The 14,064-nt window shown below is 45.8% G+C and overlaps 9 protein-coding genes across 9 annotated transcripts, besides 2 other annotated features; 3 read left to right on the top strand and 6 right to left on the bottom strand.

Annotated features, from left to right (window-relative positions):
- Positions 1 to 195: 195 nt before the first annotated feature.
- KUCA_T00000108001 (uncharacterized protein) lies at positions 196 to 1,611 on the top strand (the record flags this gene model as incomplete). Its single annotated transcript, XM_022604614.1, has 1 exon — positions 196 to 1,611. The coding sequence occupies one exon, from the start codon at positions 196 to 198 to the stop codon at positions 1,609 to 1,611; it is 1,416 nt and encodes a 471-aa protein (XP_022456165.1).
- A 230-nt stretch (positions 1,612 to 1,841) lies between these two features.
- Positions 1,842 to 3,335, top strand: KUCA_T00000107001 (uncharacterized protein; the record flags this gene model as incomplete). The annotated part of the gene is made up of 1 exon (XM_022604613.1): positions 1,842 to 3,335. One exon carries the CDS (start codon positions 1,842 to 1,844, stop codon positions 3,333 to 3,335), a length of 1,494 nt encoding a protein of 497 aa, XP_022456164.1.
- Positions 3,336 to 3,786: 451 nt separating this feature from the next.
- KUCA_T00000106001 (uncharacterized protein) lies at positions 3,787 to 4,452 on the bottom strand (the record flags this gene model as incomplete). The annotated part of the gene is made up of 1 exon (XM_022604612.1): positions 3,787 to 4,452. The coding sequence occupies one exon, from the start codon at positions 4,450 to 4,452 to the stop codon at positions 3,787 to 3,789; it is 666 nt and encodes a 221-aa protein (XP_022456163.1).
- A 37-nt stretch (positions 4,453 to 4,489) lies between these two features.
- Positions 4,490 to 4,717, bottom strand: KUCA_T00000105001 (uncharacterized protein; the record flags this gene model as incomplete). The annotated part of the gene is made up of 1 exon (XM_022604611.1): positions 4,490 to 4,717. The coding sequence occupies one exon, from the start codon at positions 4,715 to 4,717 to the stop codon at positions 4,490 to 4,492; it is 228 nt and encodes a 75-aa protein (XP_022456162.1).
- Positions 4,718 to 4,850: 133 nt separating this feature from the next.
- Positions 4,851 to 4,870: a sequence feature (Short protein (KUCA_T00000104001, CDK24144.1) was converted to a misc_feature.).
- Positions 4,871 to 4,945: 75 nt separating this feature from the next.
- Positions 4,946 to 5,000: a sequence feature (Short protein (KUCA_T00000104001, CDK24144.1) was converted to a misc_feature.).
- Positions 5,001 to 5,369: 369 nt separating this feature from the next.
- On the bottom strand, positions 5,370 to 5,594 carry KUCA_T00000103001 (uncharacterized protein; the record flags this gene model as incomplete). The annotated part of the gene is made up of 1 exon (XM_022604610.1): positions 5,370 to 5,594. One exon carries the CDS (start codon positions 5,592 to 5,594, stop codon positions 5,370 to 5,372), a length of 225 nt encoding a protein of 74 aa, XP_022456161.1.
- A 212-nt stretch (positions 5,595 to 5,806) lies between these two features.
- On the top strand, positions 5,807 to 7,387 carry KUCA_T00000102001 (uncharacterized protein; the record flags this gene model as incomplete). Its single annotated transcript, XM_022604609.1, has 1 exon — positions 5,807 to 7,387. The coding sequence occupies one exon, from the start codon at positions 5,807 to 5,809 to the stop codon at positions 7,385 to 7,387; it is 1,581 nt and encodes a 526-aa protein (XP_022456160.1).
- A 121-nt stretch (positions 7,388 to 7,508) lies between these two features.
- KUCA_T00000101001 (uncharacterized protein) lies at positions 7,509 to 9,848 on the bottom strand (the record flags this gene model as incomplete). The annotated part of the gene is made up of 1 exon (XM_022604608.1): positions 7,509 to 9,848. The coding sequence occupies one exon, from the start codon at positions 9,846 to 9,848 to the stop codon at positions 7,509 to 7,511; it is 2,340 nt and encodes a 779-aa protein (XP_022456159.1).
- Positions 9,849 to 10,445: 597 nt separating this feature from the next.
- KUCA_T00000100001 (uncharacterized protein) lies at positions 10,446 to 11,360 on the bottom strand (the record flags this gene model as incomplete). The annotated part of the gene is made up of 1 exon (XM_022604606.1): positions 10,446 to 11,360. The coding sequence occupies one exon, from the start codon at positions 11,358 to 11,360 to the stop codon at positions 10,446 to 10,448; it is 915 nt and encodes a 304-aa protein (XP_022456158.1).
- A 202-nt stretch (positions 11,361 to 11,562) lies between these two features.
- Positions 11,563 to 13,952, bottom strand: KUCA_T00000099001 (uncharacterized protein; the record flags this gene model as incomplete). Its single annotated transcript, XM_022604605.1, has 2 exons — positions 11,563 to 13,803; positions 13,878 to 13,952. 2 exons carry the CDS (start codon positions 13,950 to 13,952, stop codon positions 11,563 to 11,565), a joined length of 2,316 nt encoding a protein of 771 aa, XP_022456157.1.
- Between the last annotated feature and the right edge of the window lie 112 nt (positions 13,953 to 14,064).

Below are 14,064 nucleotides of genomic sequence, written 5' to 3'. Positions count from 1 at the left end.
ATTCTTGGTACAACCAGAAGCAACTATCTATTGTTCTGGACGCGTGTTTGATCCCGTCACAAGAAGCACAGCCTTGGGTTTGCGTGCATTGATCAAACTTCCTGATTTGCCAAAACCCCTTCTGAGATCTGACACAAGACTGAAACCCCAAAACGTGGTGTATTTGTTGCTTTAGCTTTGCTGAAGTTTTTCGCCATGAGTACCTTCAAGTCACAGGTCAAGAAACCTTTTTTGAATCTCACGCCGCGAGCAAGGCTCTTACAGGTAATCCGGCTCGGTTCGGCTGCTTTGTCTGTCATCTTCCTACTCATCATCATATGTCTCGATCTTAAGAGCATGCCTGTAGCCAGGCTCGACTGTTCACATGTGGAGGTGGCTAATGGTTTGTTCTCTGCGTTGCAGTCGACTGTGAGCACCGGTGCTGTCGGAGTTTTCGAAGGCTCAGATGTTAGTCTTACCACCTCACAGGTATTGATCCTGACCGAGTACGTACAACAGCAGGTGGAAGACGCGCCTCAGTTCATTGACTCGAATATGATGAACTGGTGTTTTGGAAATTACAACTACACCAGTGAAGTTGTAAACGGCGAAACTTTTTACAAAAAGAAGCCTCTGTTCTACAAGTGTACGGATGTGGATAAGAACTATGTCTTTGATTACAGAGGAGAACTATCCACGATTGGGCTGAACATCATCCTGGCCTACGCTTATTCAGACTCGTCGTTCTCAGCTGAGTCACTCACTGACTCCGTGCAGTATCAGCCGGATGAGGCCTATCTTAAGACCTTGAATGAGAGAAGGAAGTCCACTAAGGCCGTTCCAGGCCTGTTCTATTCCACTGTCTGTTTGCAGACGTTATTACTGGTACTCGGCATAATATATTATGGGAAACGAAACTATGCCAAGGATGACACGGACATGCCCATGGTGATTCGCCAGTGCTTTGCAGTGTTGTCTTTGACAGCGTTTTTGACGTTTCTAGCAGGGCTTTGTCTCACTACCAAGATCTATTTTGAGATACAGACATCTGTTCGTCAGGAATTAGGGGCTTTCGGTCTCTCTGTGCATTTGGGGAAAAGCTGGTTTGGAATGACATGGACTAATATGGTGATATGTCTGCTTTCTATGCTGGGCTGGTGTGGTCCACTGTGGTGTGGAAATATCCAGCCAAAGAAGTCTCTCGCCGAAAATGATGTATATATGAGGGAAAGAGACTATATTGGAACACCACTCAGAAACAGAGCAGCTGGATTTGATACCTTCGCCTTCACACCTTCAAGTGACGAATACCTTGCGGAACACAAGCAGCTATCCTCTGAGAATACTGACCATGGGACGACCTATGACTTTAGCGAGCAGTCTACTGAATCTCCAGATCTAGGGCGCAGCTTAACTCTTGGAAAATCCAAATACACTCGCGAGAGATCACAGTCTCTGGGCAAACTACTCAATCCCAGCGGGATCCCGCGTTCCAATTCCCAAAAGTACAAAGGTGTGGTCAGCTTCAGAGATGGCGATTACGGTCGCGACATCTTTCTTGACGAAAACAACGGTCTCGTATTTGGAGATGCTGTTTCCTTCGAGGAACATTATATGCATGACGGAACGTAAGCTTCTGTCGTGTAACGAACCATTCACGAATTTTTTTTTAGCGCGCGCACTTATTGTGCGGCGTTTCTCATTTGGCGCGTCAACAAGCATGTCTTTGTTCATGCTTACATCGTGCTCCTGGCGTTATATTAGCTTTTCTTAAGTATCTAGTGGGACATACATAGCATAATTCACGAAGGTTGCATAATTACTACATCACTTCCTGACTTGTTTGTCACATCTTTAGGTGCATGTTTGCAAATAGGGTCTCCATATTACAGCCAGCGGAAGCGACTCATGAGGCATTGGCTCAAACCTTCGGCAGCAACTGTGCTTTTCCTTTTGGTGGTGACTTTGTTGGAGATGGAGCTCGGAGTGACAGGTTTGGTGAGACTGGATCCAGGACGGACGAAGTGAAGTCACACTCGTTCTCGGGCGTGAACACCGACATGAACACCAATTCCATGTTCGCCAAAGGCAACGTAGAAGGCGCCAATGTCTTTGGTCAAAAGTCCAGCGTGTTTGCAGGAGCTCCTCCACTGAATTCGGACACCAACGGCTTACCAGAAGAGTTTGGAAGAAGCAGTTTATCTGACAACAGGAGTTCGCCCTTTGGTAGCAGTGAAAGGATATCCACCAGCGTGAGTCCGTTTTCCAACCAAAGATCAGCCAGAACAGTCTTTTCCTCTGTATCTCCAACAAAGCAATTTCTTCTGGAGAAACCGCTCGAACAACCCAAAAAGTTTTCTTCTTCTCACAAGCAGATCATCGCGATTGGTATCCTCATCTGTGTGTTCTTCCTTGTGGTTCCACTGGGAACAGTCATAACGGTTCCGTCATGTCAATCCTCATCTTCTTACTGTATTCCTCAACTCTCCATGAGGTGGATGGACAGTGATTCAAACACGCATGCGGCATTTTCTTCAGCGAGAGATGCCGCCAGTCTTTTGGGATATCTTGCAGAAGATTTGAGCTCAGACAATGATGACGATACAAGCACGCTTCAAGAATTGATCAATGCAAACAAGGATGGTGATCCTGAAGGTCCACCTTCCTATTTGGGAACAATCGATACGTTCTCGTTGGACAATGTCTTTGAAATAGGCTACTGGGGTTACTGCAGGAAGAACTTGAAAACAGGAAAGTCGTTTTGCAACAAGTGCATGGGACTTGACATTCCTTCTGTGCTTGTACGTGATGCTGGAATACAACTTGGTGATGTTTCAAATCATTTCAACCCCTCGGTGCTCGGCAAATCGTTTGTGACGGCGTACTACGCAACTCTTAGAAGCTTGAAAGAGCTTCCAGGTGTTGCTGGAGAAGTCATCAGAAATGCTTTGTTAATCAGAAATACAGCCATAGCCATCGCCATTCTCATATCAGCTGAGTTTGTTCTTTCATCTCTGAATATGCTGATATTTTTGTTCTTGGTCGCCATGGTTTCGTTTGACAGGTCCTTTTACTTCATCAAGGCAAGACTTTTTGCTACTCTCAGTGTGACCGCGGGTATACAGTTCGTGGTGATGCTTTTAGGTTTTTCAATTGCTGCTGGTCAAACAGAATACACATACACTTTGTCGCAGGCAGTGGACACGTCTGGTTTTGCGTCTGTATCCTATGGTTATGGTAACTACATAGCATGGGCCAAGTTCTTCAGCAGCTGTGTGGTATTTGTGTCTATGCTCGCAATTCTTGTAAAGAAGCCCTGGAATCCAAAATATAGGGATATTGCGTACAAGAATTGAAAGTTTCAATCCAAAGTTTCACACAAAAAAAAGAGATTTAGTAGTATTCACGATAGTGTAAGTTCTTGAAAAATGTGAGATTCTTCAGAAATTTGGGAAGAAGCTGTGCAGGAAACTTGAACATGTGAAAAACAGATAGAGTAAAGGGTTAAAAAGAATCACAAAGAACAATATTTCGAATAATAACCTCCAGGAAGCTGTCATTAATTTTCGACCGCGTCTTTTCGTTACTCCAATTAAGCTCCACCCCAGGTTACGTGCGGCTCAACCTCTCTAGCTTTGAATGCATGCTGCGACCTGCAGTACTACGATTCAACTAAACGCATAAACAACATATTTTTACATAAAAAACTGCAAATTTTTCAACATCAGAGATAACCAACTTTTCTATTGCTCTCAAGTACTACAGGATGAGGCAAGTAGAAAAAAACTTTACGAGTACACAAGCAGCTTAAGTGTTCATGTAAGTGCTTGGGTCGACACCAGCCTCTGGGTACTCAGAGATCTTGACATCGAATCTCTCTTGGATCTTACTCAAGACTTCCTCGTCCTCCTCACTGGAGACAAAGGAGACAGACAGACCCTTGGTACCAAATCTACCAGCTCTACCAACACGGTGCAAGTATTGGTCAGCAACGCCTGGCAAATCATAGTTGATGGCGAGGTTGATTCTCTCAATATCGATACCTCTACCAAACACATCGGTAGAGACACAAATACGCTTTGAAAAGTCCTTGAACTGCTTGTAACGAGCAATTCTCTCCTCTTGAGGGATACCCGAGTGAACGACGATGGATGGGAAGTTGGATTCGCAAAGCAAGGCGTTCAAGGCGGTGGCTCTCTTGGTGGATTTGACGAAAATGATCACCTGGTTAAACTCCAAGGAATCCAAAAGCTCGGCCAGCTTGACATTCTTTTTGTCCTCGGACAATTTGATGTAGTACTGCTGCAAACCGTGCAAAGTCAACTTCTTCTCATCATCGACGTAGATCTCCAATGGGTTCTTCATGAACTTCTTGCAGATAGGCTTGATCTCTGGGGAGAGAGTGGCAGAAAACATCATAACTTGCTTCTGGAAGGGGGTAGCACGGAAAACTTCTTGAACGTCGCGACGCATGTCTGTATGATGTTAGTAACTCGCAATTCAGAGCGGCTTAAGGCATTGAGGTATACTTACCAACTTGCTCCATAACTTGATCACACTCGTCAACAACAAAGTGCTTGACGTTGTTCAAACGGATCAACTTGTCTCTGACCAAGGCGTTCAATCTACCTGGGGTACCAACAACGATGTGAGGACAGGTCTCCTTGTTCTTCAACTTCTCGGCATCCTGCTTGATGTTGACACCACCGTAGAAGACCTCGGTCTTGACATCTGGCATGTACTTGGAGAATCTGGCATACTCGTTCTTGATCTGGTATGCCAATTCTCTGGTGTGACAGATGACAATTGTGGAAATCTCACCTGGAGTTGGGTCCAATTGTTGCAACGTGGACAGGACGAAAACAGCGGTCTTACCGAGACCTGACTTGGCCTGACACAGAACATCGTTACCCAAAATGGACTGTGGAATACAGGACTGCTGGACTAGAAGGGTGTTAGTTTTGACTAGAAAGGCCAGTGCAATGAGGAAAGTCAAAATCCGTTGAGATGCTATCAGACATGTAGTCTTCACTTTGTACCACTTTGGGCGTCACTTTGTGAGCACTTTTGGTTCCTAAGAACGTATAGACATGTGAGATGGGACTCACGTCAATGGGCAGGAATGTCAGCCAACATCAGAAAACGGAGAGTACAACTAGGATATCTCCATAATCATATCAGGTCAGCTAAATCTAGCGCTTGAAGCCATCACGGACCCAGACACAAACTACTTAGCAGCACGGTCAAAAACACATCGGAATTGATGGCTCAGGTACAATTCCGTATCATTGTGTTCTGATGGTATCAGTGATGAGGCAATCGTGAACAATGTATAGTGTGTGATGAAGGCTTGCTCAAACGGACTGTTCTTTCCCCTGATTGGAGGAATACTAACCTTCTGAGGGATGCTCAAAACCACAGTCGGCAATGGCTCTCAAAAGCTCTGGCTTCAACAAGAAATCTCTGAAACCAGTGGTGTGGATTCCAACGTATGAACCCTTCTTCTGGGCCTCATCCTTGCCGTTGGAATCGGCAGCCTGTGCGGCAGATGGGGCCACGGAGATTTCTTCCGAGTCGGAGTAATCCAAAAGTTCTTCTTCACCTTCTGCAGACATTTTAATTGTAATCAATGATGTATTGTAGAAGCAAGTGTAACAGGATGTCAAGTGTTGGATGACACGAAATCTCGACGGTGGAGGTTTTGAGGAGAGGGGTTACCCTGTCTCACACGGGTTGACTTTCCAGACGCGTTGGACGTGGGCCATTCTACTTTAGCCTTTAACTCTGGACTATTATTTCTGGAACTCAACTTGATTTATTCATCACAATGTCGAGTGTGGAGTTTGAAAAGATCTACTTGAACTCGTCGAGGACTTCAGGGAAATTCCGTCTAGCTGATTTCGGTTTGGGATGGAAGGCTGGGCCAACTCCCAACGCACCAAATGTCAAGAACACCCCGTTCTTGTTGCCATCGGAGGAGATCCTGACAGCCAATTGGAGCAGAGGTTCGCGGGGCTGGGAATTGAGGGTTTACACAAAAAACAGAGGCGTGGCTATGTTAGATGGATTTGATCAGCAAGATTTCAACAGTTTGAAGAGCGAACTCCAGAGGACTTTCAGCATCCAGTTAGAGGTGAAAGAGCACTCTCTGCGTGGCTGGAATTGGGGAAAGACCCAGCTCGCCAGAAACGAATTGTTGTTCAACGTGAACAACCGTCCAGCGTTTGAGATTCCGTACTCGGAGATTGGAAACTCCAATTTGACGGGTAAGAACGAGGTGGCCGTTGAGTTGAATTTGGCGACCAAGGATGATGAAATCACCAAAGCAGGAGACGAACTAGTGGAGGTGCGTTTCTACGTTCCGGGCAACGTTGAGCTTGAAGATGAAGATGTGATGGAAGATTCTGAAGTAAAGAGCGCAGCAAGTGCCTTTTACGATCAGTTGAAGGATAAGGCTGATATCGGTCAGGTCTCGGGAGAAGCAGTTGTTTCTTTCAGTGACACCTTGTTCTTGACCCCAAGAGGTCGTTATGACATCGATATGTATCCTACCTCGTTGAGATTGCGTGGTAAGACGTACGATTACAAAATACAGTACAAACAGATACAGAGAATATTCTCGTTGCCCAAGGCAGATGAAGTGCACAATCTCATCATCTTACAGTGCGATCCGCCATTGAGACAAGGTCAGACCAGATATCCATATTTGACTATTCAGTTTGCCAAGGACGAAGAAACCGAAGTGGAATTGAATTTGAGCGAGGAGGAGTTCACCACTAAATACGCCGACAAGCTGAAAAAGAAGTACGATGCTCAGACTAACATAGTCATGGCCAGTTGTTTCAGAGGACTCACTGATCGCCGTGTCATTTCTGCTGGATCCTTCGTGTCCAAGTTCCAACAGGCTGCCATCTCATGTTCTCTGAAGGCAAGCGAGGGACATCTGTATCCGCTTGAGAAGAGTTTTCTGTTCGTCACAAAGCCTACAGTTTTCATCCCCTTTTCTGAAGTGCAAACCATCGTGATGTCGCGTGTGGGCACCTCTGCCACCTCGTCTCGTACTTTCGACATGGAAGTTGTGCTAAGAGGATCTGGGGGAACGCATAACTTCGGCAACATCTCGCGTGAAGAGCAGCCAGGTATCGAAGAGTACTGCAAGTCAAAGGGCTTGAAGGTGAGAAACGACGAGAAGGAGGCATTGGAGCTTATGGATGCTGCTCTTGATGAGGACGATTCAGACGACGAAGATGTGGTCATGCGTGGGTCTGCTGACGAAGACGGAGAGAGCGTGGACGAGGATTTTTCCGGTGACTCTGATTCTGACCCAGCCGAGGAGTTTGACTCTGATGCCAGTCTGAGTGGATCTGAAGATGATGAGACTCCAGACAAAAAGAAGCAGAAGACTTGAAGCAGGCTGTGTGTGTACGATAAAACTAAGAACTAAAGCAATTAGAGCAATTTCAAATGAATGAAAAATTCTTTGGGTCTCAAATAAATACAAATTCTCTGGATCGACACCCATCTGTAAACTAGGTCTCATCGATATCGAGAAAGTTGAAGTCGTCAAACTCAAAAATGTCCATGTTCTTGTCCACCCAATCACATCCGGTATCGGCAAATGGAGAAAGAGACGTCTTATTAACGGAACCAAACATGCTGCTATAGTCAGCTTCTTCAAGAAGGTTCACGGGCTTTGGCTTTTCGGGCGCAGGCCAGTTGGTTGGTGGTGCGTCATTGGAGATGATCTGCTCTATCGAGAAGCCACCACTGTTGCTGGCATATGAGGGTGCTTGGAAAGTCTTGAGACTTGATGATGGAGACGACTCGCTGAAAGGCATAGCTGGAGAATCAGAAGCAAACGTTGACGTGTCGTCCGAAATCGAGGACCATTTCTCACCCTGCGGCAGAGGGGTCATACTCAAATCATTCTTGACTGGGGGCTCGTCTTCGACCTTCACAGCAATCTGTTTGTTTTCCACAAAAGATGGCTTGACAGATGCATATAGCTGAGGAGAAACCTTGGCCAAAGTCTCTTTGATATGTGAGATCAGTTTTGCTGACAAGTTCCAATGCCTTGATATGGCATATATCCCATTGAGCTCCAGGGTAATGTACATAACATACACGTCCAGTTCATCTTTGGTAACGTTTCCTGCGAGGGATGAATTTTTGTTCTGGCTGACATAGCTCAGACTCGACTCAACCCAGGAGTAGGCACTCAGATGAACCAGAGTCGCGAACGCCAGAGAGCAGGCAAAGAAGGGTGTACGGGACGTCACTCGGGAAAGATTCGTCTCTATTAGCGTCTTTGCAACTGAATTTGCACTATCGATTGCCTTCCTTGTTTCTATGATTTTGGTGGACTCTTCCACCTTGCTCGCTGGAGAAGAGAACTTTTCGCTCTTCGTCTGATCGGGTCTCCAAAGGTAGGAGAATGGTCTATGCGTGAAAATTTTCGCATAACTCCCTAATATTATCGATTGGTGAACACCTTCGTTGACTTGGCCGCTTTTGGTTACCAACGACGGTGCGTTGAACATCTCGGGATTGTCGATCTTCATCTGCCATCTGTCAACAGCAGCTCGCATGTGAATGACATTGACACCAACATCGCCTTCCTTCGTGAGAACAGTGACATTGAGCTTGATGGCATCATTCACCAGCTTGCAGCTCTCAGCACGCGTTTTGTAGTCAAAAACTTCTCGCAGGGGAGAAGACGGGTAAAACGTGAGAAGCGTTTCTGATGCCAAAAGAGATGTGTCAAAGCCCGTAGCTGTTCCACTAAGAGTGTCGAAAAAATAGACGTCCCACAAGGTTCTTCTTGCAGTTTCCAGTAGAACGTCTTTGGGGACTCGTTCCAGCCTTCTTGCAGACCCCAGCTTATCCACTACCGAACCAGCAGCAGTTTTGGGCAGAGTGGCTCCATTGGTGAGAAAGCCATTGGCATCCACAAACTCCCCCTCTATTTTGTCTTGGTCCAAACGATGGAGCTGAAACTCGAACGCCATTCGCATGAGTTCTCGCCTTATAGCAACAGAGAAATCATGCAGCGAAGATATGTGTGTTACCATTGACAATAGCAGCATGGCCTGTAGAGATACCAGATCCTTTCCGACCGATCTGATATATTCCACCACGTTTTCCACCAGGAATTGGACCGTTTCGATATCTTTGGAGTACTTGTTTGTTGCCTGGCCAGTTCCCATGATCTTCATCGCCAGCAGCAGATCGTAGTTGTCCGGTATCCTGGACAGATAGCTGAAAATTTCGTTCTTGGGAGGCAGAAACGGATGCGCATTATGGAAGTGTTTGTAGTAATCCTCAACAATTTTTGTCACATTCAAATCTTTGGTCAATTTCGGTAGCATCACCGCGGGTCGCTCGGCGTTTCTGAAAAACTGATCCTGTTTCCAGTCAAAGGCCTGTTTCGAGGCATTGAACTTGGGATGGAACTCCATTCCTCCAGGAGGCTTGTTATCGTACCAACTCATACAAGAAGGGGTCTTAGTAGCATTTTCAGGTTTCAAACAATCTTTGCTGCAATTCTGGCTGAGATGGGCCTGTGGTGTTTTTGCACATGGGAGTTCCGTGTCTTCTATATCCACTGATCTGGTGGTGCTGGTGCTAGTGCTGGAGACCCTTTTTTCCGTTCCCTTTAATTTGGAGACTCCTTTTTTCCTGGACCCTCCCCTGTTGCTCTTCACATACGTACATTCTCTGTTCATGGACTCACATCTCGTGCAAACGGGGAGTTTGCCATCACATTTGCTGTGCCTGACTCTGCACTGTAGACAGGCCCTTGAGACATGTTTAGCGTTCGGCCTGATCGTTGTATCTGGCAGTGGAGGCTGCGGAGAATTCTGATCCATAACAATGAGACATGTAAATGGGATCCTATTCAACCAGAAATTGAAGTACCCAATACAATGGTCTGGAAATGTAACTTGTTGTTGTTTGGAGCCTTCAGCTGGAGAGGCTCTTACTAGCCACTAACGATGGCTGAGAGCATGACACCACCGGGGTTTGAAAACTGTGTAAGGCAGTGCAGGTGGGTTTAGACGGGGGGTTTAGTATCACGAATTTGGGTGCAATTTTAATGGCAAATGGCAACACCAGGATATTTTATATCGGGTTTTGTATTTTATGAATTTATAGCTACGAAAAAGGTTGTGGTGGGCGGTTATTGTGCTGTCAAGTTGATTACTTCAGCGAGACGAGATTGGCTAATGCATATCTGAATGGGATAACGGTTCCATTGCGAGATGTTTCAACGGGGTTTGTGCTCAGCAATCGGTTGCTTTATTTTTTATTGTATTTTGAAATATTACTCTCCCTTCTCGTAACAATCGGTATATATTCTTATTGCATCTGCTACGTTTTTTTCCTCCAATTTTTCGATAGAGTAGAGCAGCTTTCGTTCTGCTATTACCTAGTTATGCACCATACGCATTAGCATAGGGCTTTGATTACGAACCCCTTCTTCGGTGCAGCCCCTTCAAAACAGTCAAAATGCGTTTCATTGAATTTCCCGTAGAACTCCCAGTGGAAATTTCAGAGCTCTCTGTAGCGTTTCTACTTGAAAACGCCGATTCTGATGATATCTCAGTGGTTTCACCCTCCTCGGCTATCAGCTCTAGTCTAGCCTCCAGAGATCGAGATGTGTGTTCATGCGGATCCCTTCCCAAATACAGCCCATCCAGCAGATCGATCTCATCTCCCTCAAGGAGTACTGATTGACTTACATCGGCTTCTTCTCGCGTGTTGTTTGGAGTGGCAGCCTCTGCTTGCGTATCTGCAAGGTTGAATGTGTCATCTGCCGAGAGTATCGGGAAGGACTCGTACTCGCTATCAGCAGGGGCTTTTCTCTTAGTCCCAGATTTAGTTGAGACCGGGGTGTTTGGAGTGGACTTGTTCTTGGGCTTGAGTGTTTTCTTCAAAGCGTTCTCTGCTTCACGGATCCTTTTGGTAGTCTCGATCTCGCTCAAAAGGGCCTCTGAGTTGAATTCCAGCGGAGGCCTCAAATCATCAACACCTAGACTGTCGTCCTCAAAAGTAGGCAACTCATAGGCTGCTTTCAGCAAGTCGTACTGTCTTGCTTTTTCTTGCAACAACTTGACTTGTGGAGCAATAACGCGTCTCATCTCTATAGCTGTAGTCTTCACCAACAGCCTTGCCGTGGGTGTCAAGGGTAACGATAATTGGTCGTAGAGATATTCCAACGATTTTTCAGAATCCGTATCAGAGTCATAGTCCGCCTCAATTCCCTCGTGTTCTCTATTAAAGAGAATTTGACATTCGGGGTTGCCGGGCTCGAAGCTGGACTCCTCGTCTGAGCTCTCGCTGCTTAGCCTGAAGCTGCTATCTGATTGATTTGACACCATCGTGAACCAGAAAAAAAATCACGCTTTTGAAATTGGACTCTGTTCAGGGTGTTGCAACTTTGAGATTGTTTGGTGCCTGTTTGAGTTTTGTTTGGAGTCTCAGCGTGAGGTATCTACACCATTAGTCTGCGACGAGTCACAATGATATATCACAAAAGCACGAATGTCATAATCGCTATCTTCACAGGGTCTCTTCAGAATCTCATGTCATCTCTCTGGCTAATGGAGCAACTAGATCTCCTGCTCTGGTTAAAACACTCTCAATTCTACCTTTGAGTACTCCTGACTCACTAACCACAGACATGTCTGAAAAGTCCACCTCAGCCTTCTTTCCAGCAATATCCACGGTAACGCCTGTAATTTCGTCAGCGTCTGGAACTTGAAGGGAATCACCAAACTGTACTCTGAGTATTTCGACAATTCTTTTAATCCGGGTCTTCTCAGACGCGTCTGTGTGCAGAAGAATCGACTTGTCATCATCGGACTCAACCTTCAAATCATCATCTTCCTCTTCTTCTTTTTTCACCACAGGCTCTGTGGAGGACTTTTCACTGTCTTCTGGTTCCTCTTTGACCTTAGGTTCGTCATCTTCATGATCATGACTGTGGGTATGGGGTTTCGACGACATCTTCACTGAAACAGGCGAAGAGTCCACACTCATAAGGATGGCAATCACAGAGTCTGCAATTGCATCTGTCATCATTCCACTGCTCCATTGCACGGTACAAATATCTTTATCCTCTAGAGTAACAATGACAGAGTCCATAACTCTGACAGTGTACTCGTCTAGCTCATCGGCGAGCATCTCCACATAACCAAACATCTGAGACAAGTGCCAGTGGATCAGCTGTCTTCCTGCACAACATTTCATCACCTGTCTCTCCCTGACAATTGTGGTAGTCAACCCGGAATATTCACGAAGGTCCTCAAGCTTCAGAAGGTTTAGGTCAAAATCTTTCTGAACCAGCACACCACTAATTATCTTCTTCTCTTTCGGAATTTCCTCGGCCATTATTCCCATGGCATGAGCAATCTTCACACCTCTGAACTTCAGATTGACCTCTGCACCGTTCTTGGGGTTGTAAATCTTGACTTCTTCATCTGTATTCTTGAACTTCTGGTATTTTGAGAGCAAAGCTGACTTCAACCTTCCCATGGGCCGGGATTCGCCATGAACCAATATAATGGCTTTGGGGTTCACAAGCTCGATGAACTTTGCGTTTTGCTCATAATCCACATGGGCAGCAAACGAGATCTCCTCGACGTTCATTCTTCTAGGGATCATTACCTCTGAGTTGAACGCGGAGGGTATTTCCGAGGGCTCAGTGAGAATGTCCTTGGCCATGGTTCCCTCAACGGAATAACCCGTCATGATCAAGGAGTTGAGAGGATTGGGAGCCCATCTCTCCAGAATCTCTCTTGAGAACCCGCTCTGAAGCATACCGGGCGACGCCAGTATCACGCATGGATCCAGGTCATCAAATCTCTCCAAGTTGCTTATGCTTTTGATGTGCTTGAACTCAAATGGGTTTTTGTTTGTTTCTGTAAAGGCCTTTCTTATGTTCTCGTTCATCATATTCACGTATCTCTGGTACACCGCCATACATCTTTTTGCCAGATCTGAAGCGTAGAAAATAGGAACCCGCTCTAAGTCTTTGTGGGTTTCCCAGTACTCGTCCAAGATTAACAGAATCTCTTGAGCCCTCCCTAGAGCAAACACAGGCAAAAGACACCTTCCTCCTTGTGCTAATGTCGCATGGACTATGTTCATCAATCTGGTCTCTCTCTCGATTCTAGGCACATGGGTCGCAGTTCCAAAAGTAGACTCCGTGATCAGGAGATCCGGCCTCATCGGAGGAACTTCTGCAGATGCCAGATGTCTGTCTTCTTCTCTCGAGTAGTCTCCAGTGAACAGGAACTTGATTCCACCGATCTCCACAAAATACATGGCCGCACCCAAAACATGACCTGCATGGTACGCCGTGAATCTGATACCATCCACTTCTATCGTGGAGTGGAAGTCAATGGGCTCAATTCGGTCAAAGGACTCGTTCAAATCTGCATCAGTATATAGCGTCGAGTTCGTCTGGTCTGAGTCCTTGTCGTTATGTATACTCGTGACTCTCACGAAATCGTTCAGTAACCATCTATATATAGCCTTTGTAGGATAAGTCATGAACACTCGGCCCTTGAAGTTGGTATGCCTCATGACATAGGGCAAGGACGCGGCATGGTCCAAGTGGAAATGTGTGATGAGAAGAATGTCAACCTTTGATAGGTCAAACTCATCGTAAAACGGTAGAGATTCAAGACCGTTGTACGCAGGATGAACACCTGCATCCAACATAATTGTCTTGTCCTTGTATTGTACAATATGACATGAACGACCTACCTCGTTGCCTCCTCCGAGACACACGAATTTGACGGCCTCACCATCATCTGCCTGGATGATTCGACAATTGTTAGTAAAGCTTGGGTCTGACACAATCAAAAATCAATGAGTAGATGATTACATACTGCTGCTTCTCCTTCAGTAGCCATATTCTTCGAGTCAGGCCTGGATGTGCTCTCTTGTAGACGGATGAATGACATTCTTCACAAGGTGATGATGATACAACTGAGAAAAGATAGGTGTCTGTTTGGTGGATACACTACTAGAAAGTTGCGAGCTCGTCGATGGTATTCTCGAATGGAACCAAATGGT

This window comes from Kuraishia capsulata, genomic scaffold (assembly GCF_000576695.1).
Source record: "Kuraishia capsulata CBS 1993 genomic scaffold, Kuraishia_capsulata_scaffold_1, whole genome shotgun sequence".
NCBI lineage: Eukaryota > Fungi > Ascomycota > Pichiomycetes > Pichiales > Pichiaceae > Kuraishia > Kuraishia capsulata.
The sequence above is the reverse complement of the archived record's forward strand: the minus strand, read 5'-3'. Positions and strand labels throughout refer to the sequence as shown.